This window comes from Rhipicephalus microplus, chromosome 1 (genome assembly GCF_043290135.1).
Source record: "Rhipicephalus microplus isolate Deutch F79 chromosome 1, USDA_Rmic, whole genome shotgun sequence".
Taxonomy (NCBI): domain Eukaryota; kingdom Metazoa; phylum Arthropoda; class Arachnida; order Ixodida; family Ixodidae; genus Rhipicephalus; species Rhipicephalus microplus.
Window position 1 is genome coordinate 65,699,319 of NC_134700.1, and position 17,505 is coordinate 65,716,823.

At 47.1% G+C, this 17,505-nt stretch overlaps 1 protein-coding gene across 1 annotated transcript in view; it reads right to left on the bottom strand.

Moving 5' to 3' along the window:
- LOC142773495 (putative defense protein) overlaps positions 1 to 17,505 on the bottom strand; it is a 116,969-nt gene that overhangs the window by 57,405 nt on the left and 42,059 nt on the right. Inside the window, exon 2 of the mRNA XM_075874555.1 lies at positions 4,056 to 4,243. Within this exon, the coding sequence (XP_075730670.1) occupies positions 4,056 to 4,214 (159 nt within the window). The 5' untranslated portion in view covers positions 4,215 to 4,243. The remainder of the gene's footprint in view (positions 1 to 4,055; positions 4,244 to 17,505) is intronic.

Consider the following 17,505-nt stretch of genomic DNA (forward strand, 5'->3'; position numbering starts at 1 on the left):
CAGCGCTAGTTCATCGATTGGCTTCCTTGCATACAATTCTTGTAGTTCCTTCTTCAAGTCTAGGCGAATTCAATACCTTACCATTTTATGGTCACTGCATCGCACCTTGATAAGCCTTTCGACATACTGCACGTTGTCTGGATGTGCAGTCAGGATACCGCCTATTTCATTCTTACTTAGGCTATTATAGCTCCTTCATTTCCACTTATGATTGACTTGTTTTCGGTACAAAGTATTCATGATCTGTAAGTTATTGTGTTCCAGCAATTCCGCTTGTAAGTCCCCTCTGGTATTCCAAGTACGAATACATGCAGTGGACATGGACATGCAGTGGTAGCGTAATGGTTAGGGAATGAGCCTCGCACGCAAGAGGTAATTGGTTCGAACCCTGGAGCCACGAAATTCCCCACCAGAGTAAAGCAAAGAAGCGTGATGATGGAATTGCCTTAAAAAGCCAGGGGTGTGGCCTCACCGGTGACCACCGCCAGTAATGCATTCCCTCACCAGAAAATGATTAACCGACCTGGTGCAGTATCTGCCGCATACCTCCAACATGGATACACCATTTAACTTTAGGAACCCAGTCTCAACGGCTGCAAGCAACTCACCATGGTAGTGGTGAAATGTACGATGCAGCACAGGGTGCTAAGAATTTCTGAGTCAGTTCAGGCCGCCATTGGAGCCTGAACTTGGTAACACTTAACGCTAGAACCTAATTTATTGAGGCAGTCTAGCTGTGCTAGTGAATGAACTAGAGGGTGTTTAACGGGAGCTATGGCTCAGTGAGGTTAGGAGGACAGGTGAGGCCTATACAGTGCTACAGAATGGGGACGTCTTTTGCTATTGTGACTTGTCTGACAGAAGAAAACGCTGGGTGGGGCTTCTCTCCACTAAACCGTAGCTGGTAACATTGAGGAATACTATAGCAATAATGACAGTGTGGTAGATATCGTAGTTAAACTCGATAAGAGATGCAAGATAAAGATGGTACGGGCCTACGCGTATACATCTAGCTATGATGACGTATTAGTTAAAAGCTTCTATGAAGACGTGGCATCGGGAATGAGTAAGGTAAAAGAACAGTATACTGTACTGACGGGCGACTTCAATGCCAAAGTAGAAAAGAAGCAGGAATTATTGCTGTATAATAATAATTAGACGAGAGACCACCACCTTTACAACCTTCGATGACGTTTCGTAGATTATTAGCTTGGAGACCAAATTTTTGTGTGAAGACCAACGTGGCCTTAGAAGAAGAATGCTTTAGCAATAGTTCGGTTCATACAAGAAGGCGGCATTATGAACTCTCAACGGCGCTGATTGCTACCTAAAATATCCATTATGTGCGTCCCAAGCCATTTTTTGTGCCTAAGTTGTCGTGTGAACTGTACTTTTTGCTTCACTGTTGTACTTTACAACTTATTCTTATCGTTTATTTTACGTTTTCGTTCATTGTTGTTTTTTATTGCCTGCATTTTACCCCGCACGTTCTGTTTTAAGCATCGGGATTATGCTTTTTCAGAGAAGGACACTGTCATGCGGGTTTTTCATGACATGTTTGTGGAAATCGGTTTTGGCATATACGAATATTGTAAGTGGTGTTCATCACAAACCGCACCTGAAGTATTCGAGAAGCTTCAGGACTGTTGTACATCGTTTTGTTGCAGATAGTTTTGAACCATCGAGCTTATTTCAGTGCTTTATAAGGCTAGGACATTCGACCAGTTGACAGAGGGCACACATTCCTTTCGCCACTATCAGTGCAAGTGCGTATCACTCTAAATTGGATTTCTCTCTAGCGGCCGCACTTTTGGCCAAATGAACAATTTTGATTGATATGTGGGGTTTAACGTACGTATCAAAACCACCATATGATTATGAAAGACGCTGTAGTGGAGGACTTCAGAAATTCAGAATTCCTGAAGAACGTGCACCGAAATCTAAGCACACAAGCCTACAGCATTTTTGACTTCATCAAAAATGCTGCCGCCGAAGCCGGGATTCAATCTCATGACCTTCCGTTCCGCAGCAGAGTACCTTAGCCACTAGACCTACGCGGCGGGGCCAAACAAACAGATTCATCTTGTACATAACGTCTGATTCCTTCATCCAGTTCATGACAATGCGGCAATATTATAGCTTTTGAACAATAGACAATGTGTAGCATGTATTTATCTCTTTTTTTCATAGTGTGCTAGTGTTCCTCCCTTTTTGTCCCGCCACTTATAGGTTCACCCTTTATAGACTAGCAGCATTTAAATAAATCAATCTGTATGCTACATATCAGGGATATTGTTGAAAAAGAGGTAGGTGACCAATGTAAGAACGAAACAAAAATGACTTTTTGGGATCCGTACGGATCGCTTGTTCAAAATTGAATGAGGGCTCAGTAGCGGGTTCTTAGGTAGCGTTGAGCGCATGACGTAAGGTTCGGGAGCACACGTGGTGTATTATGCCAGGTGTGTTACTCGTCTGCATGATTAGTGTTTCCAGGTTGACTCTGTAGTCATGACTCGTGCGATGTCCCGGTTCATCTCGTAGTCCATCTTCTCGGCATGCTCTGCAAGTTCAACTGCCACTGTGTGGCAATTTGTGACGTCAATATTGTCCTGCTTTATACGTCTGCAGAAAGTGTCACTTTCGCGAACGTACACCGATTCGCGATTTTGTAGATCACACCAGGGAGGCATTTTAGAGAGAAAAAAATCCTCGCATTTAGAAATTCAGCTTTAAGTTTGTTTGCAAGCACACGCGTGATCTGCACTCCACGTTGTTCCAACACGCGGGCAATATGGCTTCGCTTACACCTTGAAGTCACGGAACCTTGGCGCGCTTGTATGTAGACGTTGCGTTATGCATGGCTTGACTGTTTGGATGCTGCTTATGCATAACGAATGTCGTTGTATTCCCGGACGGGTTTAGTTGTTTTAAGGGTCTCGATTGCAACAGGGCCAGCAGGCCGTGGATAGTAACTACACAGAGTGCCACAAGCCCGGGGAAGCGAGAAGGGGGGTAGGCGCAGGCATGAAAAGTCGGACAGCTAACGTTGCCATTTCAAAAACAGCGTTCTCCATGTTGCAGATTGTTACCACACTAGCCAACAAGTGCAAGAAAACACAACGATGCGGAAAGAAAAAAAGGCGTTTACTTTATGCAAAAATGACTAACACCAGAGCAAGCGCACACCAAACAACTACGTTGTTCTATTTCGAGAGGTTGGCCACTATAGTTGTCAGCCTACCTCGTGTCCATGTGTGGCTTATTTTAAAGTCATGATTCTACAAACAACAAAAAATATTTGCAGAATGACTGAAATCGACTCCGATTCTGAAATGTAGAGTACCCATTTCTCAGCTCTATGGTTAACACTCAGTAATTCAATAGTTTAGAACCCGACAAGAATGTCTGAGACCACTCGTGTCTGTATAGCTGATGAAAGTACTTATTAGAACCATAAAAACAAGACGATTTGGTGACGAAGCCGGTAGTACACAGCCCGTGGGTGGCGGGTTTGAGACCCCTGCTATGCTTGGTGTGCGTGTGTGACGCCATACATAAAAATGCTATTCTCGACGCTCTGTCTTACCATCCTCCCCACCTTCACATCACCCTCCACTCATTCACACTCTTTTCTCAGCCTTTTGTTACAAATGGCTGTGTTGTAGATTGTTTCGCGTATACGATGTGTAGCGGGGGCATCTTATTCCCTTCCTGCTCCTCAGCCCTATTTCCCTTCACTCCCCTTGTTGAATGCTACAAGGTATTGCCCACGTTACACCAAGCGAAGACAACACACGACAGCCCAGGTTCCTTAAATGATGCGCGCTCACCAATGATGTCAAGGAAAACAGGTGAGAATAAATTGCGCCGCCTCCTGACTGCCGAAGACAGAGCACCACCAACGGAAATCTGTGTTGCTAGTCCACCTTCCTCTCAGTCTTTTTAACATCGGTATTTACTCATTTAGCTCTCTTCGCTACTCTATACTGCGGCCGCGACGTCACAAAGCGCGCGAATCGGAGCTTGAACCTGCGCTCTAAAACGCCGTCACTCACTTGGTAGTCGTGGTGCTGGTTCTGCGGCATGAAGTTGTGGCGCGGTTCCATCTCCTTGCAGGCGCTGGCAGGTGCTCCTGTGCTGAAGCACGCAACTTCGAGGACAAGAGCTAGCAGCAGGGGCAGCAATGTGAATGGCTGCGATGGACTTTGCCTCATGCGCCCAAGCAGCTGCCTGTTCCGGTGCGCTTCAGGAAAGCCCGGTGCGTAAAACAGAGCAATTGTTCAAACTCCGATGACAAGAAGCACCAAATAGTTGAAAATGTACTTGTGATCCATTATTATGTTCTGATAAACTTGGCAGTGTTTTTGCATGTGCGTTTATGTATTTTGCTACAAATTCATTCGTACGGATTGTTTTTGTCCCCCCCTACCTAATGCATATATGGCGATAGGGTACTATGTAAATAAATAAATAAACAAATAAAATTATAAAACAGAAACAAAAAATAAACGTCCGATTCTTTCCAATAAGTTTCCTTTACGCTAGTGCAATAAGGCTAAGGGTGGGCCCGTCTTATGACCGAACAGACTTAGATGGCTTGGCCCATCGATAGCAACCAAATATATTATGAACTCTTCTCTAGGTAAAAGACCACGCAGCCCCGAATTTCTTAGTGTCATTTTCGCTTCAAGTACTTAAACATCTTGTAAATTTGTTTACTTTCTCTTCTTTGCAACGCCTGGTCCCCACCTTCCCCGCTGACCACGAGCTTGACCTGCTTGAAAAGCTCGTCTTCAAAGAAGCCAAGAAAGGCGAGAGCCAAGGCGACTCCTATAGAGAGAGCATGAAGAGGAAGTTTGACAAGAGGCGCAACAGTGACATTGTTCTAATCCGGAAAGAAATTCGTACGGCCAATGACAAGTTTTGTGGACCATTTTCGTTGGTTAAAACAGTAGTGCTGCGCAGTCAGCGGTGCTGCGCAGCGTATTGTATAACAACAGCGATAAGCTTCGAATCGCATTTTCGTCACGCATGAAAGTCATGCTTTCAATGTTGTGCAGGTAGCAGAGTAATGTTGGAGGAAGCACGCGCTTATATGGTGCCGCATTGCACTTCATGAAATCTTTTTTTGTTTTCTTATCCACTTCCGTTAAATAGTAACCATGAAGTTTTGTGCATTATAAGCTGTTACTTGGCTCGAAGGTATTTTCACTTGCTGCCACTTCCGTACATCTGAACACCCTGTCCTTCACGAGCTTCACTCTGCATTATTTAGTTTTATTGCCACTTTTTTCGTGCTGATATTTTTTTGGGGGGTGACTTTCACATTTAGTGGCCGTTTCATTGCAGCGTCACGGCAACTTAGATTGACCAAATCTAACTGCTCATTAGAACGCAATCCGTGAACACAGCGACTTGTGGTAGTTACACACTTGACCTTGTCTTTATTTTCAAGCCGGAGCTCGTTCACTCAATGTCTTGCGTCTGTTATTGAGAGACCATAGTAGTGCTGTATTCAACATATCGCCTGAATTTCCAACGCGTCAGCCGTCCAAAAAGTACAGTCGCGACAATGGTAAGGCTGACATACTTGCAGTAGACATACTTGTCAGTAATATAGAACTTGTAAGAATCTGCAAATATTTTTGACAGTCTCCCCTGACTATGGATCAGTTGACCCAGGCTGGTCACTGCGCGAACTGAGAATGCTGAGTTTAATTGACGAGAATGTACCTGTAATCCAAGTAAGAAGTGATTAAAAACCACCCGGGTGTTATAACTGCATTAGAGGCTTATCAAGAAGAAAGTAGCTTTTTCACATCGTTGCTAAAAATCTCTTCTCCATAACACAAATGAAAGTGCTATTTCTCGTGTCTACAGTAACATAAAAGGAACACAATCCAAAAAGTGATATTTTTATGTAGACATGTCACACATTGTATCTTTTAGCCCCAGAAAGTTTGAGAACATTTTCAATTCAAAGAATTGTTCTTAGATTATGTCTCTAACCAGATTAGTTACGTGTTCTTCATGCATAACGCATATAAATATGCTTAACACAATGTCATTGGGAAGGTCGTTTCGCAGACATTCCGGCGCTAGTGTCGGCGTCGTTGTCCCGAAGTGAAAAATCGACAAAACGCTGAATAAAACAAACATAAACTTCGGTTACACGGTACCGTGCCCCAGTACCATGACATGGATTTAAACTGCTTCGGAAAAAAAGCAATATTCGAATGTAATATAGTGGCATGAGTTAACACATGTAATACTGCGTGTCACAAGTGTACAATTGTGTCAGGCCTATAAAACCGATGAATCGCGCAGCAAGAGAATGTTTTAAATGTTCACCCATTACGAAGCTTTTAGACATATTTATAATTTATTATTTTGATAATAACATTATTTCTATATTATCTTTTATTAATATATTTATCAATTATTCAATAGGCATGGCCTGTTTGCGTATTGCCTTACCAACGGGAAGTGACCGTTTACTAGCCGAAGGCATGCTAGGATAGTTCTAAACAGCCAATGTTATGCGCACAGACGGTTTTTTCGTGGCGTTGTTGAGAGACATATGTATTGCAAGGGAGTTTAATAGCGACGCCAGGTAGTAGGCAGGCAGCCGGTACGGACAGATATGCTCGAGCAGTCCAGCGTCTACAGCTCGTGCACACACTCGCGCTTCGCACTCCGAGAGAGATGGTCCCACTAGTCAGTGCCTTGTGAATTCCCCACTACAATACCCCGGCGACGAAGACGAGCCATCCTGGCGACTCAACGTGACGAGAGAACAGGAGGGTCGTAGCAGGGCTTCAGGCAACTGACGTGGACCGTCTCACGACCAAGGCGGCCCTTGTCCGTGGATGGCTTGAGCGGCTCAATCACATAGGTGACAGAAGAAGGGTGCTGTATGACGCGGTAAGGGCCCGTATACTTCGGTGCAAACTTGGGAGTCAGTCCAGGAGAGTGGAAAGGCAGTCAAAGCCATACGAGAGAACCGACGGGGAAAGTGTCCTGAACAAGATCACGGTCGTGGCGATCTTTTTGGAGGGCCTGATTATCGGCTGTGAAGGACCGTGCAAGCTGACGACACTCTTCGGCATGTTCTGTCATTTCAGAAACTGGGCTGAACTCGGAGGCATCAGGAATGTATGGCAGAATTGTGTCGAGTGTGCTGCATGGGTCACGACCATATAAAAGAAAAAAATGGAGAAAAGCCCGTTGTTGATTGAATCGCCATATTGTTGGCATACGTCACAAAAGGAAGGACAACGTTCCAATTGGAGTGGTCGGAGTCAATATACATAGCAAGCATGTCTCCGACGGTTCTATTGAAACGTTCCGTTAGGCCGTTCGTCTGAGGGTGGTAGGCTGTTGATGTAAGGTGTACCGTACGGCATGAATGTAGGAGCTGCTGCAGAACTTCGGACAAGAATACATGGCCCCTGTCACTCAGGAGCTCCCGTGGTGCACCATGACGAAGAAGAAACCGGTGCAAGATGAAGGTAGCAACGTCACGAGCACCAGCCGAAGGCCGCGCTGCCGTTTCGGCGTACCTTGTCAGATGGTCGGCAGCCACAATCACCCATCGATTACCACCAGCAGAGCACGGTAGCGGGCCGTATAGGTCAATCCCAACATGGTCAAATGGGCGTGCAGGACATGGTAAAGGCTGCAGTTGACCGGGTGAATGAGGGAAGGTCTTGCGCTGCTGACACAGGGAACATGAGCGAATGTGTTTGCGTACAAACGTGTACATACCCCGCCAGTAGTAACGTTGGCGGATCCGTTCATACGTCTTTAGCGCACCGGCGTGTGCGTGTTGCGGCTCAGCATGAAAATATTCGCAGATATCAGAGCGCATATGGCTGGGTATGACTAGCAGCCATTTACGACCCACCACTTCATAGTCGCGACGGTATAACAGGCCATCTCGTGTGGCGAAATGCCTTGCTTGGCAGCGAAGAGCACGCGGGTAACCGGAAGTTGATGCGCCAGAAAGCATATTCAAGAGCGAGACAATCCAAGGGTCTTTCCGCTGTTCGGATGACATGTCTGTGACGCTGACGGCAGAGAGGGGAAGGTCAAGGGCTGATATTTCCGTATCATCAGATTTCACGGGTGATCGTGAAAGTGCATCTGCGACAGAGTTCTTTCGCCCCGATCAGTAGACGACGCGTATGTCGAATTCCTGGAGGCGGAGTGCCCAACGTCCGAGGCGACCAGAAGGATTTTTCAGTGAAGCCAACCAACAGAGTGCGTGATGGTCTGTTACCACGTCAGAAGTTTGGCCGTACAAATAGGTTCGAAACTTGTTTAACGCCCACACAATCGCCAAGCGCTCTTTTTCAGTAACAGAATAGTTGGGTTCTGCCTTAGTGAGGGCGCGGCTGGCATAGGCGACCACATACTCCGTAAAACCTGGTTTGCGTTGCGCGAGTACTGCACCAAGGCCGACGCCACTTGCATCCGTGTGTACTTCGGTCGGTGCAGTAGGGTCGTACTGACGCAGTACGGGTGGTGAGGTAAGGATTTGGCGCAGTGTTGCGAAGGATTAGTCACAGGCTGCTGTTCAATTCGAAAGATCTGCAGGGCCAGCAAAGAGGTTGGTGAGCGGAGCGATGATGGAAGCAAAGTTCTGGACAAACCGACGAAAATAGGAGTACAGGCCCACAAAGCTGCATAGTTCTTTAACTGTAGTAGGCTTAGGAAATTCGGCAACAGCACGAAGCTTGTCAGGGTCGGGAAGGATGCCGGCTTTCGAGATGACATGACCAAGTATGGTGAGTTGTTTAGCTTCGAAGTGACACTTTTTCAGGTTAAGCTGAAGCCTGGCGTTTGTAAGGCACTGTAGAATTTTACGCAGACGAGTGAGATGCGAAGTGAAATCGGGTGAAAAGACCACGACGTCATCAAGATAGCACAAGAATATGTTCCATTTGAGACCGCGTAAAATGCTGTCAATTATTCGCTCGAATGTGGCGGGCGCATTGCAGAGTCCGAATGGCATTACGGTGAATTCATAGAGACCATCTGGTGTGACGAACGCCGCTTTTGGATGATCAGGCCCAGCCATTGGGACTTGCCAATAACCTGAGCGAAGGTCAAGCGAGGAAAAGAATTCTGCACCTTGGAGACAATCGAGAGCGTCGTCTATGCGGGGAGGAAGGTAAACATCTTTCCTCGTAATGTTGTAATGTTGTTGCGCCTGTAGTCTACGCAGAACCGGATCGAACCATCCTTTTTTTTGACGAGTACAACTGGTGAAGACCAAGGACTACAAGAAGGCTTGATGACTCCACGCTGTAGCATGTCGTCTACTTGTTCTGCAATCACGCGACGCTCCGCCGGAGACACATAATAGGGGCGCTGGCGCAAAGGAGTACTCTTTCCTGTGTCAATTGTGTGCACAACGGCGTTCGTTCTTCCTAGAACCGCTTGGGGAAAGTCGAACGAACGCCTGAATTTGTGCAACAGGGTAACAAGCTGCTCTCGTTGAGCCGGGGCTAGATGGCAGTCAATAGAATGATGAAATGCATCGGACGACACACTGTTCGAGGCAAAGTGAGGAACCAACGCGTTAAGCTCCATATTCGGCTTGGTGTCGAAGAAATCGGCAGGCATGATAGTACCTTCATCAATAAGCTGAATGTGGCCGAGCGTCTGGTTACAGCGCAAACTGAGGGGGCACGAGTTCGGATTGGAAATAAATATTCCCGTAGTATCTAGACAAAGCGCAAGAACGGCGATTGGCAGCAATGTGTGATGGCGTGAATAGGACGGTAGCGTCAGAAAGTGAAGCACATCAGGCGGGGACAAACTGGGCGCTGAAAGGAGGAAGGTCTATGTCCGTCGTGACGACAAGGTTAGCCACACTAGGTACGGCCGCATCAACAGAAGGCGCATCACGAAACGGTAACAGCTCCACTTCGGCCCGAGCGCAGTACACGACGGCGTAGTGACGTGATAGGAAATCCCATCCTAGGATGACATCGTGGGAACATGAAGCCAACACGTGAAATTCAATGATGTACAGCGCGTCTCGAATAACCACTTTTGCCGTACATGCCACGACGGGCTCAATTTGTTGGGCGCTCGCAGTGCTAAGAGAAACTACGGGAGAAAGCATCGTCACTTTACGAAGAGAGCGGCAGAGTCGTTGACTAATCACAGATATCGCGGCACCGGTATCGATGAGTGCAAGTGTTCGTACACCTTCGACGATTACATCGATAAGATTGGCGGGAGACAGGCGAGGACTTAAACGATTAGACGATGACGCAGCTCGTGCCTCCGGAGCTGCGGCAGTTCGTTTTCCGTCTCAATGGAGGTGGGTCGTCGACGCATAGGCGACACGGAACGACGACTTGGTGAAGGGGAAGGCGAGCGGAAAGTAGAACGTCGAGAAGTGGTGGTTCGGGTGCCGGAAGCAGCTTGCGCATCGCGTTGGTGAACTTCAGGTGGCACGTGAGGCTCGTGGCATGGAGGCCGAAACGAGTAGTCAGGGTATCTTGGTGTATTAGCTGCGAAGCGCCGACGACATAGACGCGCAACGTGACCTGGAATCCCGCAAAAGTAACATATTGGCCGGTTGTCAGCAGTGCGCCAAGGATTTCCAGCGTGCTGCTGTGTAGCTGGAAACGGCGCGGTGGAAGGTGGCACAGGTTGTGGCGTATACAATGGCAGACGAGGCGGAGGCATTGCCGCGACGGCCTCATAATTCAGTGGCGCGGCAACAGGCGTTGATGGAGAGGCAGGCGTAAGTAATAGCAACGCCTCGGAGACCTGCTCCTGAATAGCCTGTCTGATTGTCGGCGTTCGATGGTTCGTTGGTGCTTCGGTGGTGGGCAGATACGAGAGACACGAAAGCTGTCATGCGACCTCTTCACGTTCATATACTTTTATCTGCTCCAGCAGGGTGCTGTCACCACCGACGGCCAGGGAAGCGAGAGAGTTGTCTGCTGTCGTTGACCTCCGAACTAATGCACGTTGCTTGCGAATCTCTTCCAAGTTCTGGCACAAGGTCACAAGTTCGGATACGGTACTTGGGCCCTTTGCCAGCAACATTTGAAAGGCATCATCGTCTATTCCTTTCAAGATATGCCTGATCTTGTCTTGTTCGGTCATCTCAGGGTTAAAGCACCGGCATAAATCGATAACATCTTCAATGTAGCTAGTGAAGTTTTCGCCCTGCCTTTGCGCTCGTCCGCGTAGGCGCTGTTCAGCACGCAGCTTGCGCACTGCGGGGCGATTGAACACAGCTGCAAGGGTGGTCTTGAGAGCGGCCCAAGTGGTAAATTCAGTACGGTGGTTTGTGAACCACAGGCCGGCGACGTCTTTGAGATAAAATGGGACGTACTCCAATTTCGAGGGGTCGTCCCACTTGTTGGAGGCGCTCACCTTTTCAAACAGCTGCAGCCAGTCTTCCACATCTTGGTCCTCGGTGCCGCTGAAGAAGGGGGGATCCCGTTGGCGCAGGGTGGTAGGTAAGATGACCAGTTGAGATTGGGCCGTGCTCTGCAGGGGGGTGCCTTGCTCGGTCGTCTGATTAGGCATTGCTGATGCAGTGGGCAGCTTCCGGCTTCGAAGTTCCAGGTTTGTGTACCCAGCACACTTCCACCACTATGCAAGGGAGTTTAATAGCGACGCCAGGTAGTAGGCAGGCAGCCGGTACGGACAGAAATGCTCGAGCAGTTCAGCTCTACAGCTCATGCACACATTCGCGCTTCGCACTCCGAGAGAGATGGTCCCACTAGTCATTGTTATATATATATATATATATATATATATATATATATATATATATATATGTATATATATATATATATATATATATATATATATATATAAATATATATATATATTATTTACTTACATGGATTGATTCACTGATATATGGGGTTTAACGTCCCAAAACCACCATATGATTATGAGAGACGCCGTAGTAGAGGGCTCCGGTAATTTTGACCACCTGGGTTTTTTTAACGTGCACCGAAATCTGAGCACACGGGCCTACAACATTTCCCCTCCATCGAAATGCAGCCACCACAGCCGGGATTCGATGCCGTGACCTGCGAGTTTATACAGAGTGTTTCAAGAAATGTTTTCAATGTGATTTAAAATAATAAAAAAGTGGCATCAGTGCGCTACCTGCGGCGTTACGTTTACTTTTGCATAAGGCACCTGGTGATATGTACAAACAATAAATATGGGACTAATTACTGAATTGAGGACAACTAACTTTTTAACAAGTGGCAATAGCCGAATGAGTCTAGTGTGCGAAGTAAAGTGCTTTCTACGAATATTCCTCAGCCACTTTAAAATTTCTGAAATGAGGCCACTGGTAATCACCACACTGCAAACCATTTCACACTCTTACAGGTGGGTTTTTCAATAAATCATCTACCATACACCAATTGGTTCCGCCCAACTTTTGCGAACGGGTGTAATTTATGCAATTACACTTTTTGTACACCTATTTGTCATTCTTAGTTGTACCAGAGGTGTATATTCGCAAATCACACCCAAGGGTGTTTTCTTGAATGTTACACCTACCATATGTCCATATGGTTTAGAGCATCAATACCTGTCACATCTCAACGGATGCAATCAAACCGCATGCCAAAGTTCTGGTGATAAGATCGATGTTTCGGCATTTCTTTTCATTTCCTGTTTCATTTGCGAAAATATATCGTGCTATGTAAAATATTTATTTTACCACCCCATATTTAAATAATTCAGAAGATTCCTCACATGCTCAACGACTTAATTCATGGGTTGACGTTTTGGTATTCTTACTAAAAAATATTTTGCTGCCACTCATGTACTTTTATGCCTAATTCTCAAAGAGACATCGGTAGTAGAGGTTATGTTGCGCTTAAACATAATATGAAACGATTACACATGGTTTTCGGCAGGCGATCATGCGCGCTTTCTGATTTTAAAACACAAAGTTTTTCGTACCAGAGGTCCTGGTTTATTTACAATGCGGATCCGCATATTTTCTCACACTGCAGTAATACACAAGTCACTGATTTATTCAGTGAGTTATTTAGATCTATGAACATGAATCAGTTCAAATTGAATGTTTGCAGCATTCGCAATGCTATGGAACTAGGCATGTTTACAAATAACAGGCTAAGCTCACTCTGATGCAGCTGATGTGCATGTCGCGCCGCAGGACAAGCTTGGCGCACATCCGCTAAGCACGGGTGAACTCGTCGAATGGGATGCATTTCTCTGTGGGCACTTACTGCTGTTTTGTACTTCCTTCATATGAATGCTTGCGCGTCCTATAATATACACGTGAACAATCGCCGACAACACCCGCGCACTGTACCCGTGCCACGAGAATGGAGAGTAGTTGAATAATTGCAGAATTGTAATTAACAGTTCTTACTATAGCGTTACAATGCAATGATAATCGCACAATCACATGCTCACACGAAATTTGAGACTTGAAATTAAACCAAACGGCATCCATACTTTGGCGGTAAAAAAAGCATAGTCCCCAGGTCCTTGCTGAATGACAGAGTGTTGTTTAAAAGGAGCTGATAGCACAGCAGGGGTGTTGCTAGGATTTAGGCATGCAGGGGGACAGAAAGAGAAAAAAAGAGGGCCCGACCCATTTGTATGTACATTTTTGCCTGTGGTTGCATACGTGCGGATCCGAATCGGGAGCTTTGTTTTTTTTTCGTGAAATGAGCGAAATCCTGACTCGAAATTAGCTCAATTGACACTCAATTGGCTCTATAATACTTTCACCTTTCATCTAAAACAGTAATAATAAAACATTACTTATAATTATTACTGTTCTAGAAGAACGTTCATAGCATGTATATGCCAAGGCAGAGTTAGTTGAGAATGTTTTGGTTCTAGATTTGCCCCATTTTGAATAAAAAAGCTCCTCAAACAAACATAAAAAAGGGGTAAGAATGTGACATATACGGAACAACAGCCCCACCACCCTTCTCTAACTTTTTACTCATATCTATGTTGCACAAGTAAAAAATTTGGACTCCATAACGCCGAAACAACGCCGCAATGACGTCTCACTTGGGAAAAGAAAAAGGTGCATTACGAAGGCTAAGCATTTGCCACCTGCACACGTCAGTGGCAAAGAAAAGACTTTGAAGCTCTGCTAGCAAATAAGTATGTTGTGAAGCATAAAATATTACACTATATATTGGTGGCTTGACAGCTTGGAAATTATATAGATACACGCATATATATTGATATTCTAGAGGGTGACGCGCGTGTGCGCCTCACGAGGAAGATGAAGGGTTTTCTCCGCTCGATCGCTGGTGAACTGGTCACGCCATTACCGCTGGTTTTGAATACATCTAATCAACAACCTCGTCGATACGGCGTTTCTTCTTTTCCGTAACATATTTGGTGGAGGTGTGGTGGAGGTGGAACGTTCTCCGTCTTCCCCACGAAGCTTCGCAGTGGCCGCACGGTTCAGTCTCCGGCCATGGCTACCAATGACAACCCGTCAGCGTCTCCATCTGTAGCTCCAGCCACTACATAACTGACGATTCCCACCCCCCGTGATCCCGGTACATTCTCCGCACAACCAGCGTTTGATGTTGACAACTGGCTCCATATGTACGAGCGTGTTAGCCAGACACACCAACGGGACCCTACCATGATGCTCGCCAACGTAATACTCTCCTAGGACGGCACCCCACGGGTCTGGTTCGACGCCCATGAGACCAAGCTCACCAGCTTATATACCTTCAAGGAGAGACTACGCGACATCTTTAGGGACCCGTCCAATTGCCAAATCGAAGCGCGAAAAGAACTCGTCACTCGTGTGCAGTCCCCAACTGAGTCGTATGTCTCGAACATACAGGACGTGCTCGCGTTGTGCCGAAAAGTGGACGAGCAAATGACAAAGAGTGACAAGGTGGGCCACATACTCAAGGGCATCGCGGACGACGCCTTCAACGTTCTCGTCTACTCCAACGTCACGACCGTAGACATGATTATCAAAGAATGCCGCCAATTCGAAATGGCGAAAAGGCACCGTGTTCTGCCTCAATTTACGCAGCTACCAAACACGGCTGTTACATCTACCTGCACCGATCTCGGTGCCGCACCACCCATGCAGGACAGCGTGCTACGAATAGTTCAATGGGAGATTGAGGCGTCAAGTCCGGCACCATTTCCTCCACATCCACTCAACCAAGGCGCCACACAAACGCCTCTGGCGGTCTCCGTTATTCAAGCCGTCGTGAGCCAGGAAACTGCAAAGCTCGGTTTTACTGTGGCCTGCTCTGTCTCCCGACCCGTCTCCAGACCAATGACAACAAATGCACCACGCCATGACTCACATTTTCTTCCAGGATCCCGCAATCCGGTGGAATGAAGAACTGCGGACGACAAACCGATCGGCTTCCGCTGCCACCGAGTTGGCCATATCTCCCGCTCCTGCCGCAGCACTTGGACGCCCTCGAACTGGAGCCCATTTTTCTCTTCTCGCCCATAAGAGGAATCCCGTCGATATTCACCCAATGGTGTGTACCCTTCTGCCGACGTCACTAACAGCTGCTCCACTGCTCGTTCACCGTCAGCTCAACACCGCCGTTCCCAATCGCCCCAACTATGCCGCTATCCGTCGCCGGTCAACTATGGATCCCCTCGGCCGGAAAACTAGATTATGCAGCTCTGGGAGGTAGTGCTGCATCACTTACGACTGATCCAAACTCTCCGTTGACGCTTCCCACTGATACGAACTTGATTGAGGTGTATGTGGATGGTATTCCTTTGACGGCGTTAGTTGATACGGGAGCTCAAGTGTCCATAATAAGTGCCCATCTGTGTCGGCTGCTCAAAAAAGTCCTCACGCCTGCAGCAACTAAAGCCCTACGTGTCGCTGATTGTGGAACTGTGGCCATCACTGGCATGTGTACCACTCGTGTTAGTATTGCCGGCCGCCATGTCCCCGTTTTATTTACAGTGCTTGAAAATTGCCCTCGAGAACTAATCTTCGGCATGGACTTCCTATCGACGCATTCTGCCCTGATAGTTTGTGCCGTCGGTACTCTCTGCCTAGAACTTCCTCTTCTCCCGGATTCTCCTCCTGAACTCGCGAACAGCCTGTCCACCACTGACTCCTTTCGCATACCGCCTAAAGCTCTCACATTCGTTGAATTGGCAACACTATCTCCCGTGCTCGATGGTGATCATATCGTGATGCTGATTACTGATGTTCTCCTGGTGCGTTACATTACTGTCCCACACTCCGTCGTAACCATGGCCTCTAACCGAACATATTTACCTGTTATCAATTTCGGTTTCGTAAAAAAGTGCTACCTCAGGGAATTTCGTTCGCCACGCTAAGGCCCTTAATTGACGACCGCGTCACCTGTTTTACGGCAGACGTATGCCCCGAGCACCCACATCACTCGTAGGATGCCACGTGCCTCGATGCGACCTTACGCTTCATGATCGCCCCGGACCTCAAACCTGAGAAGTCAGCCACGCTATGCCGCCTTCTGGCTTCATACAACGACATATTCGACATCGAGAGCCGTCCTCTCGGCCTGGCTTCACTCGTCAAGCACCGCATTAACACAGGTGATTCTCATCCCATTCTACGGCGACCATACCGGGTGTCTGCCACCGAGCGTAAAGTAATTCAACGAGAAGTCACCAAGATGTTAGCCAAAGGAATTATTGAGCCCTCTTCGAGCCCTTGGGGGTCTCCCGTTGTGCTTGTTAAAAAGAAAAATGGCATTTGGCGCTTCTACGTGGATTACCGTCATCTGAATAGAATCACGGAAAAAGACATTTACCCTTTACCCCGCATCGATAACGCTCTCGATTGTCCCCACGGCGCCTGATACTTTTCTACAATAGACCTACGTTACCGCTACTGGCAGATTGCTGTCGACGAAAAAGACCAAGAGAAGACTGCATTTATAACTCCAGACGGCCTATATCAGTTCAAGAATATGCCGTTTGGGCTATGGAACGCCCCAGCCACGTTCGAGCGCATGATAGACTCTCTGCTACAAGGGTTCAAATTGTCAACATGTCTTTGTTATATTGACGATGCCGTTGTATATTCCCCAACATTTGAGAACCGCCTTCAGCGTTTGTCAGCTATTCTCGACATATTCCACACTGCAGACCTTCAATTAAACTCGTCGAAGTGACACTTCGACCGCCGGCAAATTGCAATGTTGGGCCACCTTATCGACGCCTCTGGTGTGCAGCCGGACGCCGAGAAAATTCGTGCAGTAACCAGTTTTCTTGTACCCCAATCAGCCAATGACGTCCAGAGTTTTGTAGGACTTTGCTCCTATTTTAGAAGGTTTGTCAAAGATTTCGCAACCATCGCTCGACCCCTAAGAAAGCTTCTAAAGAAAGACGTCACATTTGCGTGGGGTACCGACCAAGCTGCTGCTTTTTCTCACCTAATCACGCTACTGACCACTCCACCTATATTGGCTCACTTTGACCCATTCGGTCGACAGAAGTCCGAACCGATGC